This window comes from Neodiprion lecontei, chromosome 2 (assembly GCF_021901455.1).
Source record: "Neodiprion lecontei isolate iyNeoLeco1 chromosome 2, iyNeoLeco1.1, whole genome shotgun sequence".
NCBI lineage: Eukaryota > Metazoa > Arthropoda > Insecta > Hymenoptera > Diprionidae > Neodiprion > Neodiprion lecontei.
The window spans coordinates 32316790-32342663 of NC_060261.1; the positions used below are offsets into that span (position 1 = coordinate 32316790).

General features: G+C 40.8%; 3 protein-coding genes across 6 annotated transcripts in view; 2 read left to right on the top strand and 1 right to left on the bottom strand.

Moving 5' to 3' along the window:
* The window catches only part of LOC107217004 (laminin subunit alpha-1), a 167918-nt gene that overhangs the window by 104631 nt on the left and 37413 nt on the right, over positions 1-25874 (top strand). For both annotated transcript variants that reach the window (XM_046732348.1, XM_046732349.1), the window contains 11 exons: positions 7251-7493; positions 16534-16764; positions 19425-19661; positions 20666-20827; positions 21172-21468; positions 21676-21933; positions 22059-22309; positions 22413-22659; positions 23847-24073; positions 24409-24596; positions 24717-24998. In XM_046732348.1, coding sequence (XP_046588304.1) covers positions 7251-7493; positions 16534-16764; positions 19425-19661; positions 20666-20827; positions 21172-21468; positions 21676-21933; positions 22059-22309; positions 22413-22659; positions 23847-24073; positions 24409-24596; positions 24717-24998 — 2623 coding nt within the window. The remainder of the gene's footprint in view (positions 1-7250; positions 7494-16533; positions 16765-19424; positions 19662-20665; positions 20828-21171; positions 21469-21675; positions 21934-22058; positions 22310-22412; positions 22660-23846; positions 24074-24408; positions 24597-24716; positions 24999-25874) is intronic.
* Positions 8258-10389, bottom strand: LOC124293081. Its single transcript, XM_046732362.1, has 2 exons — positions 8394-10389; positions 8258-8304 (listed from the first exon to the last, which is right to left on the bottom strand). The coding sequence occupies exon 1, from the start codon at positions 10353-10355 to the stop codon at positions 8715-8717; it is 1641 nt and encodes a 546-aa protein (XP_046588318.1). The 5' UTR covers positions 10356-10389; the 3' UTR covers positions 8258-8304; positions 8394-8714.
* LOC124293079 lies at positions 10401-14393 on the top strand. Of its 3 annotated transcripts, none has more exons than XR_006902991.1 (3): positions 10401-11220; positions 11310-14257; positions 14347-14393. XR_006902991.1 is itself a non-coding variant. In XM_046732353.1 (3 exons), exons 2-3 carry the CDS (start codon positions 11417-11419, stop codon positions 13934-13936), a joined length of 2415 nt encoding a protein of 804 aa, XP_046588309.1. In that variant the 5' UTR covers positions 10401-11220; positions 11310-11416; the 3' UTR covers positions 13937-14393. The 3 variants fall into 3 exon arrangements, 2 of the variants coding, with proteins under 2 accessions (XP_046588309.1, XP_046588308.1); XM_046732353.1 differs by having other exon boundaries at positions 11310-11584; positions 11690-14393; XM_046732352.1 differs by having other exon boundaries at positions 11310-14393.

The following is a 25874-nucleotide window of genomic DNA, read 5'->3' on the forward strand; positions in this document are numbered from 1 at the left end:
CAGGCTAATTTTTGAAACTTTTACTTTCCACTCGTTTGTAATTCGGTTTCGATATTTTAGGGAAGAATACTGCTTTTTGCGTGAACCAATTCCGTCGGTAATTAGTGCCTGTTAAGGAAATGGTAAGAAACGTGACGACTTGTGGTTACTGACGGAATATCTGAAACAATTGGACCAGACATAAGCGTCCCCGCGTGGTGGATATCGTACATATGGACCTACCAAGGATCAGTTGAAAGTCTACTTTCTACGACTGTGTAATTTACTATTAGTTTATTTTCTGTCATCTCGTACGCGTGCAGAGCATCTCCGCGATTTTGTCGCTATTGACATACACGTGTAATATATTACATGTATACCATGGAATGGATATAATCTGAAACCGTTAGACCGTGATGGATTATTTTGAAAAGAGACACAGGATATCCTGAGCTTGAACAAGAAAGCTGCAGGCGTCGTCATTGCAGCATGTAACGTTCGTAGTGCGAGAGTGAAGAAGGAGGGAAGAAGGAGAGGGTCGGATATACCCTAAAGGAAATAGAAGAGGACGGAGGAAAAAGAAAACAAATGAGAAGTGAAAAGAGGAAGAAGAGAAAGAGAAAGAGACGGAGGTTTGGCTTCGTAAGGGAATGGAAAACAAGAAATACAAGAAAATATGTGCATGCAGACATAATACACACGGGTGTGTACCTGGGCATGCATATACATTATTACGTCAAGGTAGACTTCTGGAACCCTCCAACTCCCGCAAACCCTTCAGGAACAACTCCTTCTCGAGTACCCCGCGGCGAGGAGAGAGAGAGAAAGAGAGAGTAACCCGAACAGCAGCCGCAGCCTCCACTAATTGCGTCTCCTAAAACCAGCCTGAAGTAAGAATATCGTGGTCATTAACGTATTTCATTACCTTCATTAGGATTATTTTCATTTTATCTAATCGAATAATACAACGTGATGATCGCGGTAAAGATCATTATGTTGTACTTTAAATTACTGTTACATTGAACAAGTATTCACTCAAAGCATTGCGTCGTCTAAGTTATGTTACTGTTGCATTTGTGTCATGTATTTTTTTTTCTCTCTCTCTTTATTGACAAAAATAATTTATGTACGTAAATTGATGGGAACTTTATATATTGCGAACGAAGATCTCGCAATTTTGCTTGTATCAGGTACACGTAGCGCGGTGCAACTACTGTACTCTCTTGTTCAAGTTTTACCATTTATGGAGATTAGAACGCACTCAGCAATTCCGTCGTTGCTGCAACAGGCGGTTCGTGTTATTTAAGTCTTGACCCGATTACTCGTTACATGCGCGTATAACGTAACTATCCATCTTATACTCCGAATCAATCTTTGTATCTGTTGGATTCCAGTTAGTGACGAAGGGGAAAAGTCTAGAAACTAATCATTCGACATTCGTTTTGTGTAATTTGTATTCCAGTAAAATTGCAATTTTCTCTTCGGCAGCTGAAACGCGTTTGAACATCTTCTTTCCATCCTCTCTCTTTTTTTCTCTCATCCGGTTCTCGCTCCGTATTCATTCTCTTCTTAATATTCATCTCCTTCTTCGTGTGTTGCACAGGCGTGTTTCTCACCGGTCTGAATAATTGCACTGTCAGATAGCCCAGGCAACGGGGGTTGCTGACTCTCGTATACGGCGTCATACCCAGGTCCTTCCATCCATAAGCGTCACCCCGGCGTCTCCTGCGGCGAGACAATGGCGGAGGCGGGGGCGGGGGCGGAAAAAAGCCCACCACAAAGCACCCCACGCTCATCCTCATCGATACGGTCCGCGTGCATGTGTCGCTGTGCATTTTACTACACTGCGGGGATAGGTGAAGTATAAAGTGGCACACGAGTTGTCGTCATCGTCGTCGTTGTCGTCGTCTTATTCTTTTCTTCGAGGAATCAACGGACCAATGAACACGACCGGGTGTCGTTTCAACCTTACGAGAAGAAGACGAAGACGGTGAAGAAGAAGAGGCTACGTAACCGTAACCGCGGAGGATGGAAGAAGGTCTGATCCCGCAGAGTCGCCTCTGCAGTTAAAGACTCTTCGTTCTCTGCTACGAACATTCGCTCGCCCGCTCGTTAAGGCTTATAACGTCCTTTTCATTGCCTGAGAGAACGCGAGACCGAGAGAGAAGTAAAAGAGAGATAGAGAGAGAGAGAGAGGCCTTCAACCCGGTTTTGGGTGGTCCGTCAAGGTGTTTTCTCATCTGTGGTTTGGGCACCTTAACACTTCCTTGTTTTATTGGTTTACTCCATTTTATTTGTCAATTTTACCTTTCTCTTATTTTTTATCTTATTTTTTTTCCTCGCATTACTATTCTCCTTTCTTCGCGTTAAACGGGTTTACCGATTTCTAGATAGAATGGCTCGACAGCTGGTCAGATTTTTATTCTCTTATTGTTCTCGCTTTATTTTCTTGGTAAATAGTTCCGGCAAGTATTTTTATTCTCGTTTGTTAGGTGGGTGGTCAGCGTTCATTCGAATTACAATTCGAAAGATCGTGCAAAAATCAGCTACCTTAAAGCAATCGACAATCGATTCGCCAGAGTAACTATAAAAAGCTGTACGAGAAATAGTGAAACCAGAATAACGACGTACGTTTCTCCTTCGTTTTGGATGTGAATTATCTCAAACCACCTACGGCCCCTAATCTGCTTTCCGCAGCTAGATTCTCAACCCTACTTGTAACGAAGAAGACTAACACGATCCTCCCGCCTTCCTGACTAATGTCATACAACAGCGGCGAAGTATAACACATAGTCGGAGCTTACATGTTCGTCCATACGTGTATCGTATGTATTCGAGTTTCGTTTACGTGAAAGCTAAACGCAATAAAATCTCCACATATCTGTCGTACGAAATCGGTGTGGATCGCATACCTACGCCGCGTACGCGTAGGCACGTTGACTACCAGCAGCGAGATTCGTACATGTCTCACATGAGCTTCCAGTTGCTGCTTATTCCGCCGCTGTAGCCGTTAGCCGCGACTAGCGTACAACCGATGACGAGTCTATAAATACGAGAAATGTACCGCTCGCCACATCCAGAGCTTCGGAAGACTCATCCTCCCTTCATTCAAGCCTTCTCTCTGAGAAGAGCGAATTAAGACTTTGTCGTGCGGAATACTTTCATAGTAAAAATTTTGAAAAAAATGATTGATAGACAAATAAACCGCGATTCAACTTTGGTTTTTCACCCAGTTTTCCAAGTCACATGATTATTTTCTTCTTTTTTGTTTTTCGTTATTCTGATCGAATCACGTTGAATTAACAAGCCAATTTTCTGTTAAACAAATTGTCAACTGTGTGTATCACGTATATTGAAAACATGCCATTACGTATGGCTGTGGTCGCGTTTATAGCGGTACTAATATCAAACCGTGTTGCTCCACTGTCAAGCCTGAGAGTGTCGTTGAGTAATGAAGAGATCTATCGGTCGTAAAGTATCCTTCTTCTCTTCCATTCGTTTAGTTTTTTACACTTTTGTCTGAACGTTTTTTCCTATACATATCTCGCCGTGTTTTTCCACCTTTGTTTTTACTCCTCCAATCTCTTCCTCCGTCTACTTCTCTCTAGCTCAATTCTTTCTCTCTTTTTCTCCGTTTAGTATATGGGAGTTAAAGGTTACATATACACGCGGATATACTTACACCGTACACGTGCGCAAGGTGTAAGGTGCGTATAGACGCACGCTTAACGTCTATACACCTACTAAATATAAATACAGAAAAAAAAAGAAGAAAAAAAAATAACAAAAAATGAGTAAGAAATTGGGGGAGACGAAAGCGAAACGAGAGAACGACGTCGCGACGCGTCGCCTCTGGGAGACACGGCAGAATCACCACCACCAGTCATCCTGGTGTCGTCGGCGCCAGCTGGCGCCGTTTCAAGTCAGCCAGACGGCGCGGCGATGCGATACTCCGATCTTCGTTCTCATGCCCTCCTCTTCTTCCCACAGGGTGACGACCGTTGGTCACTACTTTCACCGGGAAATCAATTTTTAACGGCGCATGTACCAAAAGGCGAGACGAGAAACGGACCGTTCGCACGGAAATGGAAGAGGAACATCCTTCATGGCACAATGAATGCGTACCGGGAGGTTGAAAAATGTGTATACCCGTCGCAGAAAATTTAACAATCATTCCTATCAACTACAGGAACAAAACATCGAAGTGATTCTTTGATATGGAGAAAATTAAAGAATGGATAAACGGAGGCGGAGAAAGATGAAGATGAAAAAGCTGTGCTTGATGCGGTCCGGAGGTAGCTCAGGGAGTTGAGTGGACCGACCGATGTGTATATACATACATATATACAAACGAATGTGTACACAAGAGGAGGAGGACTTCTGTACGACGACGCAGACTTTTTCTTCACTTTTATCTTGTTTCCCTTCATATGTGCGGTCGGACATCTTCGCGTCAGAGGAGAAGATGGGTGTGCCAGATATAATAATAGTTATAATCTGGATGGTCGAGTCGCCCGGACTTCTGATTCGACTTGTAATAATCGACTGTGAAATTTAACCGAAGCGTGCCGAGATAATCCGATTATTATTTTATCCCCGCCGATGTCAAACCCCAAGGATTAAATTACACACGCGGTTGTTGAGAGTCCCTTGCGCGGACAGGATCGAGAATATAAAAGTAAAGTTAAAAATCGGTATCGTTGACAAGCGTTACGCGTGTAAGAGTATCGCATTTTTTCTTCCTTTACTCGCTTGTCTCCTTCTTGGATTTAAAACGTCTCTGTTTTCCCTCCTTTCTCCATTGTCGTTCGACCAACAGCGGCGTGCTCCACTTTGCCCTCGTGTATCAGGAGGAGCCGGAGTTTCTCACGAGTCAAATTCCTGTTAAGGAAATACCTGTGCACGAGCTCGAAGAGCACCAAGGAAGGCCGCTATAAGGGTGGCTACTAATAAATTACCATTGGGTATCCTCTCTATCTTTGCTACCGTAAAAGGCAACGCGCTGAATCTCCGGCTCAGCAAACCTCAGAAGCACTCCTTGCGATTCCCGTCGCCGTCTCTCCTGTCCTCTCGTAAGCGATTTCTCCTTTTTGCATCGCGTTATTTATATATATTTAAGATTCTATACCCATTCACGAATTCTCTAATTGATTGGCTAATCGTGAACGGTATTATTTTCGCCACCGTGATCGGTAAAAAATCGTGAACGCGGACGTTGGTCGAATCCTTTTGGGGGCGGTACCTTGTAATCCAAGTTGTGCTAGACGCAAGATCGCATCGTGTGAAAAAGTAATTCGTTACGCTGTTGCTCGTTGTAGTTAGGTAACGTCCTCCTCTCATCGGCTTTCGATTAAAATCTAATCCGTCTGGTCTGCACTCGTTTATACAGTCGGTCATTGGCCAGTACCGTAAAAAATTGGAGGAAAATTTTAGCAGTTACCGGGAATTCCGTTCGAATGAAACATACGTTTCGACGGAACAACAACCTGTCAGTCACGCGGACGAACGTGAGCTGGTCTTTTTGAATCATTAGACCCAGGAGCTGCTGTTGCTTTTGCTGCTGCTATGGTCCTCTTCCTCCAACGGCGTCGCGGGTTTCTCAGAGAGATGAACAGAACGCACGGCCGTATTTAGAATGGAATGATGATTGCCCCCACGATCCGAGGGAACTCGCCAAAGTAACCGCGCGGCGCGGTGCCGGTTTCTTCTCTTCACAAGGGAAGAAGAGAAGGAGGTGGAGGGAGGACGACGACGACTACGGAGGACGTTGAGGGAACGTTTTTTCACCGCTAAATAACTCGAAAGGAAATATAACCTCCTGGGACTGCCAAACAAAGCGGACTCTCACTCCATGCTGCCCGGGTCATCGGCAAATCCGCACCGGTTTTTCAACCGCTTCCGTGTGGGTACAAAAACTACAACGATTCCCGAAAGAACCACTTTTCGCAACAGGCTTTTCGAGAGTCTAGTATTCTCTAGTATTCTCAAGTTCAGATTAACCAGCAACCTTATCAGTTTCAGTTTTCGAAACCTCTATCAGTACAATAAGTTCCGAATGACAGTGGTACCAATAATTACTACGAATCTCACAACGAAGGATACTCGAAACTCGATGGTCGACAGCCATGTACGAACCAATCTTCACCCTCCGCCGATGGATGAAGAAGTGACAGGGTATACCTTTGTTGTTAACTGAACTGATGGGTTTTGCAGCCGGATCCCGAAAGCTCGAAATACCCGTGGCTAAGTAAGACCAGAGCTGGTCTTCCTTGACGGGATAAGGAATCGTGTGAAGTATTAACGTTAGCGGTGAAAGGAGCTTCTAGATATTGTATGTATAGTGCAGCGGTAGCTGAGCCGTACCGCGGGGGCTGAAAATGCGCTTCCTAGCACAAATATTTACGTAGGACGCACGTGCTGGACTGGCTTAGGTCGCGCTACACCCACCGAGACGGTGTTTTCGTGGCTTGTTTTATTCCTGGAGTGTCTCATCGGCTTTCCTTCTCCTCCTCCTCCTCCTCCTCCTCCTCTTCCTCTTCCTCGGTCTCGGGGATGCCGGGGTTTATCACCTCCTCGCCACCATTAAACGTTGTCGGAGGTTAGTCGCCGACTTTCGTCACGGAGTTCCTCGATACCTACAACCTATGTACTTGGGACATTCAGCCATTGGATCCTCTCGCCACTAGCTTCGTTGTCTTCTTCACTTCGATCTCGAGTCTTCGACGCGCAGCCCTCGAGACTTCGGAGTCGTGAGACGACGTGTCTCCACATGTTTCAGCCCCTCTCCTTCTCCCTTTCTATCCCCTTCGCTCTCCTCTCCCATGTAAGGACATGTCCAACTCTCCGCCGAACTGCGTCTCGATTAGAAATCGCCTCCAATTATTTGTCGATTGTTCCTTTTCGGGGATTAGATGTACCTGCCGTGTTCAACCTTCGATCCGAACCCCCTGCATGTCTCTGAATCTTTATTTCTCTACGGTTTTCGGCAGTCCGTAGTACCGTTCATGACATGAGATATGCGCTGTCTTGTATCTGCAGATCATTGCCGTTATTGCGATATTATGACGGGGTTGTGGGGGGGGGGAGGGGGGGGGTATTTCCAAAAGACGCCATGCATCTTGTCTCCGCGTCTCATTACTCCGGAAAAAAAAACGACTGGACTTCACGACGGTCTTCAAATTCTTCTGCCCCCGCATTTGTTCTTCGTTCCTTGACTCCCAGTCTAATATTTCACCGTCGTTTCATCTCTCTCTCTCTCTCTCTGTTTACAGGTGTACCAGATAGCGTACGTGATCGTGAAGGCTGGTTATTCGCCGCTTCCGGCGGCCTGGATCCTGGAGCGATCTTTGGACGGGAGTAATTTCTTTCCCTGGCAGTACTACGCCCCCACAGACGAGGAATGCTGGACCCGATACTCGGTGCCTCCGGTTACAGGGAAACCGACCTACGTCAGCGATACCGAAGTCGTCTGCACCAGCTCGTACTATCGGCCAACGCCCATGGAGAACGGCGCGGTATTCTTAAACTTATTATCGCCATCACCATTATCATCATCGTCATCGTCGTCGTCATTTTCTCCTTTGTCTTTTACACATTCTTAGTCTTCCGCGCATTCGTCGTCAAACTCGCGTCTCCGTTTTAGGTACGTCGAATTATAATTGAGACGATTCTGTGCGTTGATACCCGATTAGCAGCGCTTTCGGCGTCTTGCCTTACTCGGTCTCCGGTACCTACCTCTATACAGGTACACGTTTTCGACATGGGTGGACCCAATTGCCTTTGTGCGAGTCCCCGCAGTGCCGTTATACTACCTGCCTGACTGCCCGCGCAATTATTTAAATTGCCTGTAACATAAATCTTGGATCATTTTTTTCAATCGGATGTTATTAAGCCCTCGTTTAACCCGGCGTATAACGAGGCTTCTATACTCAAGTGGTATGTGAAGTTAATAATCGCATTTAATTAAGTACTTCGATCGTTTGTGTGTCATTTATTCTTTTTTTAATATTCTTAAATCGACGTCAACGACTTTTCCTTTTCTTTAGATTTCTTTTATTACTTTTACACTGCGAAAAAAAAGAAATAAACGTGCGGGGGGTAAAAAAACTGGAATGCCCGATTGATGGAGAGGCCTAAATATCGAATTTTCAAAGACGTATAAATTTAAGGCGTAGAGTTAATAAAATGCAGAAAAACTATCCATTATATTAACGTCCATGATATATCATACAAACAACAGGAATTAACAGGAACTTGGACTATTGATAAACGCAAATCATTGATTCCGCAACGTTTCGACCATTTTATTTGGCCTTCTTCAGGCGTCTATAAACATACATATAAATACAAAATATTTTAAACACAACGCATAATACATATAACAAGATTATACAATTAATAGCAAATAAATTTACCTCAATTTATAAGCGTAAACAATATAAATCTTCTTATACCACTTCATTAGCTACTCATAAATAATTAACAAAATTCAAAAATTTATTAATTAAAAAGAACGCAGCTAACAGAACCGACTTGTACATGTAAATAAACTGTCGACCGCAGTCGACCTCAAAATATACATAAATGAGGAAACAGTAAGCGAATGAAGCGCCCTTGTTTCCCACATTCACCGCCGCGGGAATTCAAAACAATACTCTAAAACATTTCTACAATATCTGAGTCAAAACAAAATTAAATACATTAAAATAGTCTAAACATTCAAAAATAAAGTAAAACTAACGTGCGTCACCAAGATAATCGTTATAAACCGATAAAATCTCGTTGTACATTGCACTCAGATTCTGGGTGTCAGTACGCTTATTTACCGTGTCATTAAGTTTAATCCAAACCATTTCACTAACCGATCTTTTTAACCAGTTATTCTCTAAATCTAAGATCTTCGCTTTGTCAAAATCAAACCCATGACCCGAGTCGAAGTAATGTGCGGCCAGCGCTGTTTTGTTCTCATCCAAGATTTTAACATTCCTACAACTATTCCTATGTTGGTAAATCCTATTTTTTAAATACTGTTTGGTTTGACCCACATAACAAAGTCCACAAGAGCACGGGATCTTGTACACTACACCTGCTCTTTGATCCTGCTGCACTGGATCCTTTAACTTAGTGTATAATGATTTTATTTTATACACGTTATAATAAGCCAGCTTTACATTAGTACCTGTAAAACAACTATTAATTTTATGTGACAAGCCCGGAACAAAAGGAAACCGGCAGTACTTGATGAAATTCGTAGGACGAACTCCACCAACCCCACCATTTGCTTTATTCTCTTTAAACTTAATGATAGCTGCACGAACAAACGATCTTGGATAACTGTTATTAGTTAACAATATCTCAATTTTTTGATAATTGTCCTCATGATACTCTTCGCTGCTAAGTCTAAACATTCTATCCAGTAAACCATGAATCATTCCCACTTTCTGTGACATTGGGTGGTTGGAACAGAAATTCAAAATTCTTCCTGAACTAGTTGGTTTGGTGTACCAATTAGTCTTCAAATGGTTGTTGGATCTTTCAACCATGATATCTAGGAATGGAATACAACCATTCTGTTCCACTTCCATGGTGAACTGGATATTCTCTTCAAAGCTATTAAACAACTCCAAGACTCTGTTTAATTCCGTCTCAGGGACTGCAGCGATAGTATCATCTACGTACAATTTAATAAACGCAATGTTAAACGGGAGGACCGTAATTATCTGTTGTAACACATAATTCATAACAATATTGGCCAACACCGGACTAGCTGGATTGCCCATACTACAACCTTCAACCTGTCTGTACAACACCCCATTATACGTAAAATAACTGGTTTCAAAACAAAACTCTATAAGTTTAATAAGCAAAAATTTAGGAACTTTAACTAAATGTTTGATGTTGTCCCAAGATTCATTAATGACCTTCAATACTAAATCCTTACGGATATTTGTAAACAACGAGACTACGTCAAGTGATATCAATCTATAATCACTATGTAATTCAACGTCTCTAATAAAATCAACGAATTGAAAAGAATTTAATAAATTAAAACTAAAAGTATCCACAACCGGTGTCAAAATTTCATGTACAACTCGCGACAACTTATAGCTAGGAGATTGTATGCAACTCACTACCGGACGTAACTTGCAAGTTGGTTTGTGCGTCTTACGTAGTCCATATATCCGTGGTGCTCGAGTATAGCTCGACCGAAGGTTCTTCTCTTCAGCTTCGTCAATCACACCCGAAGATGCTAGCTCCGCCACCAGGTTATTGGCTCTTTTTTGGTACGTGAGAGTTGGATCTCTATGAAGAGGTAGGTAAGTTGTCCTGTCACTAATTAGTGCGCTCATCTCTCTCTCGTACTCTTCTCGGAACATGATGACAGTTGAGTTCCCCTTGTCTGATCTTGATACCATCAAGTACTGCCGGTTTCCTTTTGTTCCGGGCTTGTCACATAAAATTAATAGTTGTTTTACAGGTACTAATGTAAAGCTGGCTTATTATAACGTGTATAAAATAAAATCATTATACACTAAGTTAAAGGATCCAGTGCAGCAGGATCAAAGAGCAGGTGTAGTGTACAAGATCCCGTGCTCTTGTGGACTTTGTTATGTGGGTCAAACCAAACAGTATTTAAAAAATAGGATTTACCAACATAGGAATAGTTGTAGGAATGTTAAAATCTTGGATGAGAACAAAACAGCGCTGGCCGCACATTACTTCGACTCGGGTCATGGGTTTGATTTTGACAAAGCGAAGATCTTAGATTTAGAGAATAACTGGTTAAAAAGATCGGTTAGTGAAATGGTTTGGATTAAACTTAATGACACGGTAAATAAGCGTACTGACACCCAGAATCTGAGTGCAATGTACAACGAGATTTTATCGGTTTATAACGATTATCTTGGTGACGCACGTTAGTTTTACTTTATTTTTGAATGTTTAGACTATTTTAATGTATTTAATTTTGTTTTGACTCAGATATTGTAGAAATGTTTTAGAGTATTGTTTTGAATTCCCGCGGCGGTGAATGTGGGAAACAAGGGCGCTTCATTCGCTTACTGTTTCCTCATTTATGTATATTTTGAGGTCGACTGCGGTCGACAGTTTATTTACATGTACAAGTCGGTTCTGTTAGCTGCGTTCTTTTTAATTAATAAATTTTTGAATTTTGTTAATTATTTATGAGTAGCTAATGAAGTGGTATAAGAAGATTTATATTGTTTACGCTTATAAATTGAGGTAAATTTATTTGCTATTAATTGTATAATCTTGTTATATGTATTATGCGTTGTGTTTAAAATATTTTGTATTTATATGTATGTTTATAGACGCCTGAAGAAGGCCAAATAAAATGGTCGAAACGTTGCGGAATCAATGATTTGCGTTTATCAATAGTCCAAGTTCCTGTTAATTCCTGTTGTTTGTATGATATATCATGGACGTTAATATAATGGATAGTTTACCTGGGGGATTTTTCAACTTCGTTAAGCATACATATGGAGACAGAGCACTTCACCTAATTAAATCTTGGGCAAAATTGACATCCACACGTGCTGGTTTGCTGAACAGAAGAGTCTTTTTACTCCAATGTCGCTCCAACAAGGTAATTCCCAAGCATATTAGTAACAACCTGAAGTGCACATATTCCTTGACTCTTGAATACCATCCTTTCAAGAATCTCGGGGACAAGCTCATACATAATTTTCAGAAGTCAGTGTTGAACGTTGAAATTAAAATTACTATTTGGAAGCTACAGAAAGTGAATGAAGAGCTGGGAGAGATATGTAACCAACTGAAGAGTTTAATACCACAGCCCTTGTTTGACAATTGTAAATCTGTGAACAAGGTGAGGTTTTCAAAAATCTTTACGAGGATTAAAGAGGTTAACATGAAGAAGTTGGAGGAGTTGGTACAACAACGTTTAAATGGCATCAGGTTACCGGATGCAAATAAATGTGTTTTTAATTACACTAATAGAGAACTCCCCAAACAAGTTTACAGAACGCTAAGCCTGGAGCCAAACTTTGGGCTACAGATCCAAAATAAGATCACTATAGTTCCTGAAGTTATTAAAGATCTAGAGTATTGCATCAGTGCAGTAAAGTTAGACAATTGTAATGCGGCTGACTTATCCGCAGTGAAAGAAAATCTGAGATCTAAAAGTATCAACATTTTATCCAATTTTTGTAAGGGACAATCACGTTCTGAAGACCGTCTAATGTTAAATAAAGATTTAATCGTTACAAAAAAGTTTTTGAGAGAAAATGAAGATTTGGTGGTATCAAGATCAGACAAGGGGAACTCAACTGTCATCATGTTCCGAGAAGAGTACGAGAGAGAGATGAGCGCACTAATTAGTGACAGGACAACTTACCTACCTCTTCATAGAGATCCAACTCTCACGTACCAAAAAAGAGCCAATAACCTGGTGGCGGAGCTAGCATCTTCGGGTGTGATTGACGAAGCTGAAGAGAAGAACCTTCGGTCGAGCTATACTCGAGCACCACGGATATATGGACTACGTAAGACGCACAAACCAACTTGCAAGTTACGTCCGGTAGTGAGTTGCATACAATCTCCTAGCTATAAGTTGTCGCGAGTTGTACATGAAATTTTGACACCGGTTGTGGATACTTTTAGTTTTAATTTATTAAATTCTTTTCAATTCGTTGATTTTATTAGAGACGTTGAATTACATAGTGATTATAGATTGATATCACTTGACGTAGTCTCGTTGTTTACAAATATCCGTAAGGATTTAGTATTGAAGGTCATTAATGAATCTTGGGACAACATCAAACATTTAGTTAAAGTTCCTAAATTTTTGCTTATTAAACTTATAGAGTTTTGTTTTGAAACCAGTTATTTTACGTATAATGGGGTGTTGTACAGACAGGTTGAAGGTTGTAGTATGGGCAATCCAGCTAGTCCGGTGTTGGCCAATATTGTTATGAATTATGTGTTACAACAGATAATTACGGTCCTCCCGTTTAACATTGCGTTTATTAAATTGTACGTAGATGATACTATCGCTGCAGTCCCTGAGACGGAATTAAACAGAGTCTTGGAGTTGTTTAATAGCTTTGAAGAGAATATCCAGTTCACCATGGAAGTGGAACAGAATGGTTGTATTCCATTCCTAGATATCATGGTTGAAAGATCCAACAACCATTTGAAGACTAATTGGTACACCAAACCAACTAGTTCAGGAAGAATTTTGAATTTCTGTTCCAACCACCCAATGTCACAGAAAGTGGGAATGATTCATGGTTTACTGGATAGAATGTTTAGACTTAGCAGCGAAGAGTATCATGAGGACAATTATCAAAAAATTGAGATATTGTTAACTAATAACAGTTATCCAAGATCGTTTGTTCGTGCAGCTATCATTAAGTTTAAAGAGAATAAAGCAAATGGTGGGGTTGGTGGAGTTCGTCCTACGAATTTCATCAAGTACTGCCGGTTTCCTTTTGTTCCGGGCTTGTCACATAAAATTAATAGTTGTTTTACAGGTACTAATGTAAAGCTGGCTTATTATAACGTGTATAAAATAAAATCATTATACACTAAGTTAAAGGATCCAGTGCAGCAGGATCAAAGAGCAGGTGTAGTGTACAAGATCCCGTGCTCTTGTGGACTTTGTTATGTGGGTCAAACCAAACAGTATTTAAAAAATAGGATTTACCAACATAGGAATAGTTGTAGGAATGTTAAAATCTTGGATGAGAACAAAACAGCGCTGGCCGCACATTACTTCGACTCGGGTCATGGGTTTGATTTTGACAAAGCGAAGATCTTAGATTTAGAGAATAACTGGTTAAAAAGATCGGTTAGTGAAATGGTTTGGATTAAACTTAATGACACGGTAAATAAGCGTACTGACACCCAGAATCTGAGTGCAATGTACAACGAGATTTTATCGGTTTATAACGATTATCTTGGTGACGCACGTTAGTTTTACTTTATTTTTGAATGTTTAGACTATTTTAATGTATTTAATTTTGTTTTGACTCAGATATTGTAGAAATGTTTTAGAGTATTGTTTTGAATTCCCGCGGCGGTGAATGTGGGAAACAAGGGCGCTTCATTCGCTTACTGTTTCCTCATTTATGTATATTTTGAGGTCGACTGCGGTCGACAGTTTATTTACATGTACAAGTCGGTTCTGTTAGCTGCGTTCTTTTTAATTAATAAATTTTTGAATTTTGTTAATTATTTATGAGTAGCTAATGAAGTGGTATAAGAAGATTTATATTGTTTACGCTTATAAATTGAGGTAAATTTATTTGCTATTAATTGTATAATCTTGTTATATGTATTATGCGTTGTGTTTAAAATATTTTGTATTTATATGTATGTTTATAGACGCCTGAAGAAGGCCAAATAAAATGGTCGAAACGTTGCGGAATCAATGATTTGCGTTTATCAATAGTCCAAGTTCCTGTTAATTCCTGTTGTTAAAATGCAGAAAGTCCAAGTAAAGAAAATTCAACAAGTAGAGAGTCAAAATACAGAATGGTTAAAATATTGAATCTGTACACGATCCTATATCATCTAGACGAATTCTAACGATATTGTGGCCAGGATATTTTTTGATCGTCCTATACTTTCAAACCCATCCATAAAAGTGACTCTCTCATTTTATTAAATGATTTCATTCAGATTAATTTGAATTTGAATCAAGAAAATTTTATTTACCTTGACAAATTAATAAATAATTTATCATCAAACTGAAGATAGTTTTCTCGTTTTATTCGATCACTTTATAGAATTATGCAGAAAAAATTACATTTTAAATACGACTACGTGAAATAATTTCATAAATTCAGTATAAACAGTAATAAACACTGATGGATTGTCAGAAATGATTTATTACTGCTTTTCACGCAAAAACGAAACGTTTCTTCAGGTGATCAAGTCAAGTTCTCTCGAGTCAAATATAACAAAATTTCTTTCTTGCAAATTCGTATCATTGAAAGTATAGTTGTTGGAAATTCGACGAGAAATTTCACTATTCCTTGTATAGTATTTGAAAAACTTGCGAGGTTTGATTAAATTTGTTTTTTTTTTTTTTTTACTGAAAACTGATAGTATATCACGCAGTGTCCGAAGCGTGAGAAGCATAAGAAGTATATACGCACTTGCAATATCTCAAAGAAAACTGTCCAGATTGCTACAGATACCGTAGAAGGATATAGCCATAACCGACTGCAAAGTAGTTGCAGTGTACTCGGTATAAAGAAGTACAAGGAACTTCTTTCTCCCATTCTTACCGTAGTCGTTTGTTTATACACAAGAGGAGATATATATTTTCAATATGTCTTCCATTCTTTTTCTCTCTTGTTAATATGGAATCTCGTCGAATCCGCGTCTCTTATTTTTAATCGCATGAAGAAACAAATTGACGATGAAGGAAAGGCGCGCGCACCGCACGCGCTTAATCTTGTTTGCGGCGCTGCATATGGCACGGGCCATAATAATACTACAAGTTAAATACCAACCAACGAGGGTTTTAATTACGGCAGTGATGCTGCTGCTGCACGAACTCTGGGAAAAGGAACAATTATCGTGTCGTCGTCCCACCGTAGCTTGCCTGCCTTCCCTTCGCATCGCATCGCATCGCATCGCATCGCATCGCATTGCATTGCATTGCGCGCCATTGCCGTGAGATAGAGAACGAGAATATAAGAGAGCGCATCTCGCACGTACGTGTGTACGATGTACGTATGCATGCACGTATACGTGTAGGTGTACGTGCGGCAGGCGGTGGAGCAGCGGATCCTCTTGCGCATGGGGCGCGCGACGAGTAAACGATCCAAAAAACGAGCGACACTCGCTTCCGTAAATGGCCCTTCTTGCCGTTGGCCATTCCCATTGGCTGCACTCTCCCTAGTCAGGTATATGCCCTGAACTTGAAGCCAGTTAAGATACTCGCTAAGATTTTGTACCCGTGTACAAAAAAATTAACTCTCAACACCGCGGGACGAACTTACGCGTACATACGTGTATATGCGGTGCGGTTTATGCATATATGTATACGTATATATACCTATGTACAGGTATACGCATCCGTCAACTTATATGGGTATCAACGCTCATCGATGTTCGCGAGCGATTATTACGCATGTATACTTCGCGTGTTGGCTCAAGATTGATACGGACGAGCCTTTTCTAATTTGCGAAATTGATAGAACTGGCCGAGGTGATTCTTTTTTCATTTGCAAAGATATCTACAATTGAAGTTATATAAGAAATTTTCAAAATTCCTCGTTTAAAATTGTCAGTGTTAATCGCGAATAATGTTCCAAAGTTGCTTTCACGTCTTGTGCATTTTTGTCGAATTATTGAAACATGTCAAATTCAATTTTTTAGACTTTTAAAATTTGCGCAATTATGATTCAGAAAATTTTGAACGTTGCGTATCAAGTCAGACTGCTCAGGTTTGACTCTACGAGAAAAGAATGTCAAGGATCCAAATTTTTCATCTACTCTCCCTGCAACGTATTCATCTATGATTTCATCAATCCTGTGTGTTTTCTTGCAAATTCTCAGATTCACACGTATCTCATAAACGGTCGGCCTGGCGCTCTGAACCACAGTTCAGAGCTCGAAGAGTTCACGCAAGCTCGGTTCGTCCGGCTAAGATTTCAGGGATTGAGGCCAATGGGCGAAACAATCGTCGATAAACGGAGGGGCTTTTATTCTATCAAGGAGATCAACATCGGTGGACACTGTCTTTGTTCTGGTCACGCTTCTCAATGTCGCTACAGCGTCCATCATAGGGTGAGTTGGAAATGATTTATAACATTTGTATCGATGATTTGAAATTTTATTTTACCATCAAGCATGAAATGCATAGAAAGTAATAAAATTTACCATGTTATTTACCGTACCGCTAAATTTGGTATAAGTTATAACCAGATTCGAATGTCATGTACGCTCACAAAAATTGAGTACAAACTTAAAAGTCTGAATTTCTTTTCCTGAGATTTCGAGAAACCACCGTCATAAATTTTGGAGGATGCGAGATGTATTCGCCGCTTCTGCTCAAGTAAAACGTATAATAAAGCAATTAGTTAGCATCGCATTTTTCGATGACACCGTTCCGCCCCTTATATGCGGGTACGCAGACCGAATAAGACACTAAAGTGGTCCCAACCGAATCGGTCTAATTCCTACCAGTTCTTTGGCCGATTCCTCTGCAGTACGTTTCGCTTCGTGTCGGCTTGCGATTCGCAGCTGCGCTGCTTTGCGAAAACCAAACGAATCGCGTTCTTTGATAATACTCACGAAGAAAATAAATAGCGATGGAATTTTTATTTCGATGGAAAAATCTTAATGCAAGGACTTGATACTCGATTGAATGAGCAATTCTTTGATCCTTGTTTATGATCAATGGTAAAAGTTTGCGTTTCGGATTGGATTGGAAAAAACTCCAATTGCCTCAATGGAGAACGGCCCAAAGTTTACATGTAAATTTAAAAACAATTCGACAATATCGGTTATGGTATAAATATGTAATTCTAGTGCTAATTTACAGTTCAATTTACGGTATAAAAATCTTGACTTTATTACAGCTGCGTGAATTGACAATTTCAGATTTAAGAAAATGTGCAAACTTTTCATTCCTATTTCATTTCTTGAAAAAATCTATTCCCTCTATTGAATAGAATTTCAAAAAAAAGGAGTGATTTATGGTGAAAAATATCAAACAGTTAAAAAAGTGACAACAATTTGGTCGAATCGATGAGTCCTGATTCTATTTTCTCCATTCGGCAGAGTTTGTCACCTTAAATTAAATTGTCACTCAATCGTTGTGATTGAGCCATAATATCGAGATGTTTGAGATGCTCGTTGACACTCCTCTGTGCCGAGGTGAGATAGAAATGCGCCCTATGCTCTTAGGAGGATATATTATTCGATTCAAAAGAGGGCCGAAAAGAAGAGTCGATGATCTCCAAACCCATTGTACGGCCAAAAAATCGTTCAATTACCGGTCGCGTCGCCAAAAGTCGATTATAATCCGGAGCGTATCTTCGTGGATCATCGCCTTTTGCGCCCGAAGCTCAAGAGCCGATCTTCGGTCTAAAAAGCGCTTAGAAACGATCGCTGATGCCGCTGCGCGGAATTCGATTCAACGTGAATATTTATGCACGCCTCTGCATAATTTTATTTTCCGATACACATATCGTGCGAAATCTTCGTCATATATTACGTTCGATGTACGTATAAGGTATAACGACGCGCATTATATGAAAATCTCGAGGAGAATAATCATCTCCGCTGTAGAATCGAACCACGGTGATCGGTATTAACCCTCTAACCGCAAACTTCAGACCGCAGACGAGACGTTGTATAAACGACTGAATTACGTTGGGGAATTCGAGACTTCGTCCCCTCTATTATTTTTATTCAACTGTTTTTTTTTTTTCTTATCTGGTCTTCACGATAAGATTTTTCGAAGCATGCTCCAAGTGCATCGCAAGCAATTGTTGATTGGACTATTTCTACACAAATTATCCGATCCTCGTAAACAACGAATTTGTTTAAAAACTTTGAGTACAAATCGATGAATGAAGAATCAGGTATACGAGCATTTATTTGATTGTAATTCCAAAACCGTTAGTAGAACGAGAAAATCTTGATTTCCTTCGAACATATTTTTTTAACATGAAGATTTGTGGTTACTGTAAAATTTACCGGCAACATAACCCTTCTCTGTCGTGCTGAGTGGCCATTTGTGGCATCGAGTGCAATACCGAAACTGCGCCCATTGGTAGCAGCCAAATATCCGTAACCACAATGCAAGCTGCGATATTCGGCATAAGACGGTGGTGGAAATAAAAATTATTCTTAGAACGTTCCGATTTATTATGAGAGGATGTAAATTTTTCTTTTGCTGTTCTTGGCGGTTTGCTTATAGAGTTTAACGTTTCTTCGACCACAAAAGCCACACGCAGATGCCGGGGACCTTCCAATCCAGGCTTGCTTTAATGGCTGCAGTTTTAGGATACGTCATTCTAAACTGTACAACAGCGTCAGAGAAATTTAAACAAATCCTATACGTTGAAACGAACTTTGAAGAACGTGGTTCACGCTATAACGCAATCAGAATTCTACAAGATCAACTTTATAACTGAACGGTTACTTCACGGTACATGCATATAGTCCGGAAACTAAACGAAAAGAAAATATTTGATACTTTAGAAGGTTCCATATACGAAATTTCAAAAACTCGAAAATCAACTGCTGAAAATATAAAACATACGACACTTGGAAAAGTTTTGCTTCGGGTGAGGTGGAACTATAATTATATAGCGTGAATTTACAGCTCGAGCACCAGCATCTTGTATGTAATAGTTTACCTCGTCGAATTCTGAAAGACTGGCTTTCAGAGTATCTACAAACGAAGATTTGACCGTGAACTTGTGATCGGTTTTCAGCGCCAGGAATGCGAATGTGAACGTCACACGTGCGGCGAACGATGCAACAAATGCTGCCCGATTTATAACCAAGTACCTTGGAGGCCGGGTACAAGTGGAAGAGGGTTTCACTGTGAGAAATGCAATTGCCACGGTCACGCGACGGCCTGTATGTACGATCCAGAAGTAGCTAATCAAAGGTCCTCTCTCGATATCCGTGACAAGTACCGGGGCGGAGGAGTATGCCTAAACTGCACGGTAATTATCCCTTCTTCAACTACGTAGCACCGATGTCTGCCGGTAGTTTTTAACTGTCAAATTGAGAAATCGTTGCAAGCAGGGGAAGCCGGGGCAATACGAACCTCTGGCGGAGCTATGGTTGCGTTTTGATTACTGTACCTCAGGGTTGTTGGCTAAAAGTATCAGGGACAAATCGGACTCCAAAATTATGAAAAGAGAAAAGTCGCGGGGAAAATTTTCTATATGCGTTACATAAATAAATCGGCGAAAATTTGAATAACGAAAACTAAAAATGATGAACGATTCGAGAAAAGGTTTTACGACTAGAATTAATGTCCGATATAATTAAACTCTGGTGTTTTTCAGCTGGTTCTAATGTTTTTGGGTTTATTTTGCTCACCATTCAGATCCTCAGATGTAGTTTGAGAAGTTTTTCTCACAGTTTGTCGGAATCCGCTCAGCGAGCAAACTGACAATGAGCTCAAAAACTGAAGAATAGTACGAAACGCACCAAAGTTTTATTATTTGAAACGTTTCAGTTATAAAACTTTTCCCCAAATCGTCGACTTTTTAGCTTGTGCTATTTAATTAGCTCCTGATTATTCCTGTCTCACAGTAGAGACGCTGTTTTATTCGTGTTTCCTATATGAACGGTGCAAATAACATTGTCCTGTAAATTTTTGAAGCAATATTTCCCCTATTTCTCAACCGCCGATCCATCCTTAAAATCATCTTATAGCGCACACCCCGTAAATTTCCGCTTTCGGTGCTGCGTACAGTAAAAGTTACAAACGCAGAACCTCGAAATAATGAAGATTGCTCTGCAATTAGAATTACGGCGATGGATTAATATTTTGGCAACCGTACACTCACCGCAAAGAGATGACTCAACGCCGTGGCAATACGCCTGTTTAATTATAATGCAATAACAACAGAGAGGACATCGCGTTGCCCCGAGTTCCCCTAGTTACACGAAACACTTTCTTTTCCCTCTTTCTCTCTCTCTCTATCACTCTCATCAGGAACACACGACAGGAATAAACTGCGAGAAGTGTCAAGTCGGCTACTACAGACCCAACGGAGTCCTCCCCAACGCCTCTGAGCCCTGCCTTCCATGCACTTGCGACCTCCGCGGAAGCACAGGATTCTGCACACCCGACGACTCCTTCACGCGCATCGGCAAGGTACCTTCACCTAGAGAAATTGTTAGTTCCGGTTACCGCTCAGTCCTTAACTATTTTTATTTTTAATAAATTTTATTTTTTAATAAATTGACGTTAAAGCCTTGTTTAACTAAAAAAGTAGAGTAAACCTCAGAAACTGATTCAGCGTTGCAATAACCAAAAAAGGATCGACGATAGCGCAAAATGGTTACGCGTACCTCGTTTTCCGTAATTCCAACAATATCCAAACAGTTTTTTTAACGATACCTGTTTTACTGAATTCTTCTAGCTACTGTAACAAATAAAATTTTTCTCGGTGTTATACTTTTATTACTGACCGAAAACTCTTATGGTCTGCTTATCAGGTAGCAGGTGCCTGCGAGTGCAAGCCTGGATACTCGGGGTACAAGTGTGACCAGTGTGCCGCCGGGTACCGTCAATTTCCGGACTGCATGCCTTGCCCTTGCGACTCACGCGGCGTTCTTCCATCCCACGATTGCGAGGGCGATTGCCTATGCAAGGCGAACGTCGCTAGGGAATTTTGCAGTTTTTGCAAACCCGGGTACTTCGCTCTGACGCGTGAAAACGAGGACGGTTGTCTTCCATGCGTTTGCTCCGGCCTCACTCGAGAATGCTCTGACGCAAGATTGACATTCGGCATGGTGAATTATATATATATATATATATGTATATTATACATGTATTTTTTTGTTTCATCATTTCATCCCTCATGATCTTCATCGGGGAATGGATATCATACTCGTGAATATCGAAATCGAAGCCTGATCAATTTCGCGGTGGAGATCTTAATCTTTTTTTGTATTTTACCATGTGCGAATCAGTTCTGACTATCACCTTGACAATTATAGCTGTCAACACGCGAGGGTTGGCTGGTCAGCGACATGAACGCATCGCGTGTTATTTTCCCGGAAATAGAGCCGGAAAGCGGTTCTCTGGTCTTTGATCCCTCGAGTCTAGATTACACTCCTTACTGGTTGGCGCCGAAGGTGTATGGAGGTAATAGACTCACGTCTTACGGCAGCAATATCACCTTCACTGTTACCTGGATCGTGATGCGCGGTGATAGCAGCGGCAAACCGACTATCGAGCCGGACGTTATCCTGATCGTAAGTATGGGAGAAAAATTTTTCATCCTTCTTGTCTTTCATGCTATGAGAAGAAAGAACGAACGATACGTCTATCACGTGTTCCTTTTCCAATAATTTCTTCCTATCCCGCAATTGGACATCAGGGTGGTAACGGAATGCAAATTGCTTACGGAGAAGAGCGGTACTCGGGTCAGGATGCGATGATATCGGTGCCTCTTGGCGAACGGGGTTGGTACCACGTCAAGGAAGAAGTTCGCAACAACATACCCCACAGATTGAGGAAGACCGAATATCGCGGTGATCCGGTGACAAGGTCTCAGATGCTTCGAGTATTGGCGAACCTTGAGCGAGTTATGATAAGGGCGCGATATCACACGGAGCAAATCGAGGGACGGTGGGTATTGTTTTACATCCTGGCCTCCCTAACACCCCCGAATCTTCTCCGTTTTTCATCATACGCATATGCCTTTGTTCTTGGACGAATTCGCTCACTGCAGACTTTCCGAGGTGATACTCACAACGGCGGAACTCAGCGATTCTTCGGCTGATAACGAGGACAGCACTCTTGTCGAAATGTGCAATTGTCCTGCAGGGTATGCAGGATTATCCTGCGAAAGGTGCGCTTGGGGCTACGTAAGCGAACCTGCCAACGCTTCCGATCATCGGGATCGATCTGAAAAGTGCGTCAAGTGCGATTGCAACGGTCACGCCGCCACCTGCGATCTTCGCATGGGTGAATGTGGGGTGAGTGATTCGTTATTGTTGTTGTTTGTTTGCTCATTTATTCATCTATATATTTATTGCCCGTTCACTTTTGTTTTTTAAATATTTTCGTTTCGAAAGGTTGACGAAAGTCATGAAAAAACGTTCTCGACAATTGATGAATATATTTTTTTCTGCATTTTCTTTTTTTTTCTTGCATATTTTCTAATTCCTTTTCAAGTTTGATTTCGTTAACGAACGAAGCAAACAGCAGGTAGTTGATTTCTTGGTAGTGTAATACCAAAGAAATTGTGGGTAGTGATTTCTCAGTGAATTAGAGAATTTTAAAACTGGCAAAGTTCATGATTTGATCTATACTTTTATTCGTTCGATTATTTATTATTGTTCATAATTTCATTGTTATCCCAATTTTGCATTTTTTTTTTTTTCACTTTCAAGAAGTCTCATTAAATTACTCATGTTCCAAAAGTTACCCGACAAAACGAGTTGCACCGAGTGAAACAGAAAGAAACGGAAAAGGAATAAACCTGATTTACCCGTTCCGGCAGACGAACCGTTTTGAATTCGAACCTCGAGTTACCTTCCAAGTTTCACATGAAATATCATTGAATTTATTTTTACTACATAACTATAACAACACCATCATGGTTTTTCAAAAGTAAAAAGTAGATTCGGTGATTTTTTCGTGTATTGTTTAAGGCAAACCCTTGTCACTTGTTGCAAATCACGACGTCAGTCGGTAACTTGCCAGCTGACTTTCCAAGAGTCTACCTTACCGAAGGCCGGTCAATTCACGCAAGACGGCAATTGATCGCTGAGAATAATATAGATCGCGTTTTCCACGTCCTCCTACCGTTGCTAACTTGAAATTGTAATAGACAGTTGAAATGGACTTTTAATTTTTGACAATAATAAAAAATTTTCATATCAGTACGTTTGTTAATTATTCCTACCGATCTAATTTCACTCTAAGACATAAAAACATAAAAACAAAAAAGAAGAATTACCAGTTTTTAAATTCAAAATCATATAGAAACTGTATCAGAAAGCAAAAAAAAAAATTGTAAATACTCAATGAGATCTGCTAGTTTCATGACGAGCTAATCAACTGTATTCAACGTTGCTATTTGTCGAAAGGAATTTAAATATGTTTTATCGATCGTTATCGTGAGGGTTTGAAAATTCTGATTCATACGATCGTTCCTCAGGTCTGTGAACACAATACAGTGGGTCCAAAGTGTGACCGTTGTGCAGCAGGATACTACGGTGATCCTAGCCAAGGAACGTCTGACGATTGCAAGAAGTGCTCGTGCCCTCTTGGCGTCGAGTCAAATAACTTTAGCCCCAGTTGCCAACTTGAAGACCCGGACAATCCGAACGGCGGATACGTTTGCACTCAGTGCCCAAAGGGATACACCGGCGATCACTGCGAAAGGTGAATAAAATAAAAATCAATCACGATGCATCATTGAATGAAACTGATTTATTATTTGATCTAGAAAGTTTGAAGGAAATTATTCTTTGATCGTTATATTATAATGTGAAACAATAGAAAAAAATGTGCCATTTTTATTTTCTATGTGCTGATTCGTAGTTTTTTTTCCATTGATTCGTCGTATTTCTGGTAAATATATCGTATATTTGGAAATTAAATTTATTTTCAACACCGTTTTACCACAAAGGAAAAAGTTTGACATTTAAATAAGGATGGAAAGGAGTAAATTAAATCAGATTTGTCACTCTCCACGTTGTTTAATTGTTCCAATACAGCTGCGACGTCGGATACTTTGGATCGCCAACAATCCCAGGAAAAATCTGCGAGCCATGTTCCTGCAACGGAGGCGTGTGCGATCAAGAGACAGGAAGGTGTCTGGAATGCCGCGGAAATACGGAAGGGTGGAAATGCGACAGATGCAAAAAAATGCACTACGGAGATCCGTTGGAGCCGAATTGCAACGGTGAGAATTTACTTGCAATTGATTTGAAAAATTAAAATTAACTTGATGTCAAATCTTTATCTCAGTTTCTTTATCCACATTTTCGAAAATGTAATATCTTATCCCTTTCTTGTTTTCAAGCCTGCGACTGTGATCCCTTGGGAAGTTTGTCCCTTCACTGCGACTCCGACGACGGGCAGTGTCTCTGCAAGCCTTTGTTCATCGGGAGAACTTGCTCGAGGTGCATCGAGGGCTTTGGAAACGTTACCGCTGGCTGCGTCGAGTGCAATTGCGGAGAGGGAGCGGCCAGAATCGAATGCGATGCTGTTACCGGTCAGTGTCAATGTCTCCAAGGTGCTGCCGGCCAACTCTGCGACCGCTGCGATTTCGATCATTACGGACTCAACGCGGAGGGCTGTCTGGGTAAGTGAATACACGCAACGGATTTACAATTGTTCGGAAAGGGGGCCTCATTGTCTCTAGATTTTTGCGGTATACCGTTTTTCAGCTTCTCCTCCTTACGATAGACATCGACCAATCGAAAACAGGTCAGGTCGGGGGATAGGTTGAACGATTAATCGAAAAACTATTAGGTCGAAAGACGGATTAATCGATGAATCGAAAAAATTATTGATTGAGAGAGTGGATTGAGCGGTTTGAGAGATTCGATTTATCGATGAATCGAAATGCGATTATTTGAAGCAGTTGATTAACCGATTAATCGGAACGAAACGAAAGAATAATTAAAAGGGTCGAATAATTGGTTCATCGAAGAAGCGATTAATCGAAAACACAGTTATTGAAACGTCCGATTGATCGATTGATAAAAATAAACCATCACCGGAAATTATATTATATTATGAAAACGGTCAATCAATTATTATATATTAAAACAATTAATCGATGTCTACGATGAATCGGGTAATCGCGCAGTCCCATTAGAAACTTAGGTCGATAATCTCGTGTTTCCCGTCAAGGGAAAATTTTTGCTGTTTAAGTAAAATCGACTTCGATACTCGGGGCGCGCCTTAAGTAACCGGAGCTTTCTGGTGTGGCGGAAGTTTATTGCCCCGGGATAGCAGAAGTCGCGAATTCCTATATCGGATTATCATCGTCGACAATCGACGCTGTCCAACGTGAGATACGAAGGCGTTTGAGAATTTTTCTTTTTTCTAGTCACCGTACCGCTCTGCAGGCACGCGATTCTCGCGCCTAACGACCTCGCCGAGTTAAACTTATGCGCGGGATAACAATTCACCGGCTACACGACAAGACGGAAATTACGAGAAATTCTATTTG

Excerpts from the sequence above, each read along its gene's own strand:
- LOC124293081 (XM_046732362.1), bottom strand. The coding sequence starts at position 10,355 with ATGTTCCGAGAAGAGTACGAGAGAGAGATGAGCGCACTAATTAGTGAC.
- LOC124293079 (XM_046732352.1), top strand. The coding sequence starts at position 11,417 with ATGGACGTTAATATAATGGATAGTTTACCTGGGGGATTTTTCAACTTC.